Source organism: Cryptosporidium hominis, assembly GCF_000006425.1.
Source record: "Cryptosporidium hominis TU502 chromosome 1 CHRO011113, whole genome shotgun sequence".
NCBI lineage: Eukaryota > Apicomplexa > Conoidasida > Eucoccidiorida > Cryptosporidiidae > Cryptosporidium > Cryptosporidium hominis.
This window is the reverse complement of record NW_666372.1, coordinates 1-1012: the sequence shown is the minus strand read 5'-3', so window position 1 is coordinate 1012 and position 1012 is coordinate 1. Positions and strand designations below refer to the sequence as shown.

The 1012-nt window shown below is 22.8% G+C and overlaps 1 protein-coding gene across 1 annotated transcript; it reads right to left on the bottom strand.

Moving 5' to 3' along the window:
• Nucleotides 1-70: 70 nt before the first annotated feature.
• Nucleotides 71-940, bottom strand: Chro.10387 (hypothetical protein). Its single annotated transcript, XM_659810.1, has 1 exon — nucleotides 71-940. One exon carries the CDS (start codon nucleotides 938-940, stop codon nucleotides 71-73), a length of 870 nt encoding a protein of 289 aa, XP_664902.1.
• Between the last annotated feature and the right edge of the window lie 72 nt (nucleotides 941-1012).

Sequence of the window (1012 nt, the reverse complement as noted above, 5' to 3'; positions counted from 1 at the left end):
TTAAAAATCAAATATAAAATTATGCGATATAATACAGAATAAATATGGATAATTATTGTGAAATTTGGAACTATTCATGTAAATTATTGGAAATATTTGAAAGATTATCAATCATTACATGTTGAATTTGTTTCATAACATTATTATCAATAGATTCAATCAGTTTCCCAATATTTGAAATATGATAATAAATTGTTTGATTATTAATAATAGTAATAGAATTTCTGTCAATAGCAATATTTTGCATATTATTCTCATTACTAACTTCTTCATTAAAATTGGATTTAGTATTTGATCTTAAAAAGCTCTTTAAGAATTTGGTATTACTCAATTCAAATTTTTTTTCTACCCAGTTAGTTTTACATCCATCAAATAAAATTGTTTCATTATTATAATTATTTTCATCATCTCCAGAAGATGAATGTTTTTTTTGTTTATCTTTAAAACCATAATAATAAGTTGATCCAACTCTATATGTTGCAATTCCTGATGAATGAGAAAGTACAGTTTCTACATTATGTATAATATCCAAAAAATAAACTATTTCAGTTAAATCATTTGTTGAAGATTTTTCATTAATATTATCATTTAGAAAATTGAATGGATTAATTACATGCTTCATTACAAAACAAGTTCCAAAAGAATCTCCTTCAAGATCATAACAATAAACATTACTCAATAAAACTCCATGATCACATATATCTTCTTCTAATCCACCATTTATATATGTATAATTTTGACAGTAAATCTCGTAAACTTTTTGAAATTCTGTTTCCAACATTTTTAAATGGTTCAAATCATTATTTGCAATTTCTTTAAAACTTTCTGCTTTTTCAGAATCATATTCCTCTTTAGATTTTGGATCAATATAAAATTTATATGTATATGGTGATCTAAAATAATTTTCAATTCTGTTTGAGTTACAACCTAAATAATACATTTTTGTTTCCAAATCTAAAATCACTTTTAATGGGGTTTCAATTCTTTGAAAAATTTCTTTGGATGATTCTGG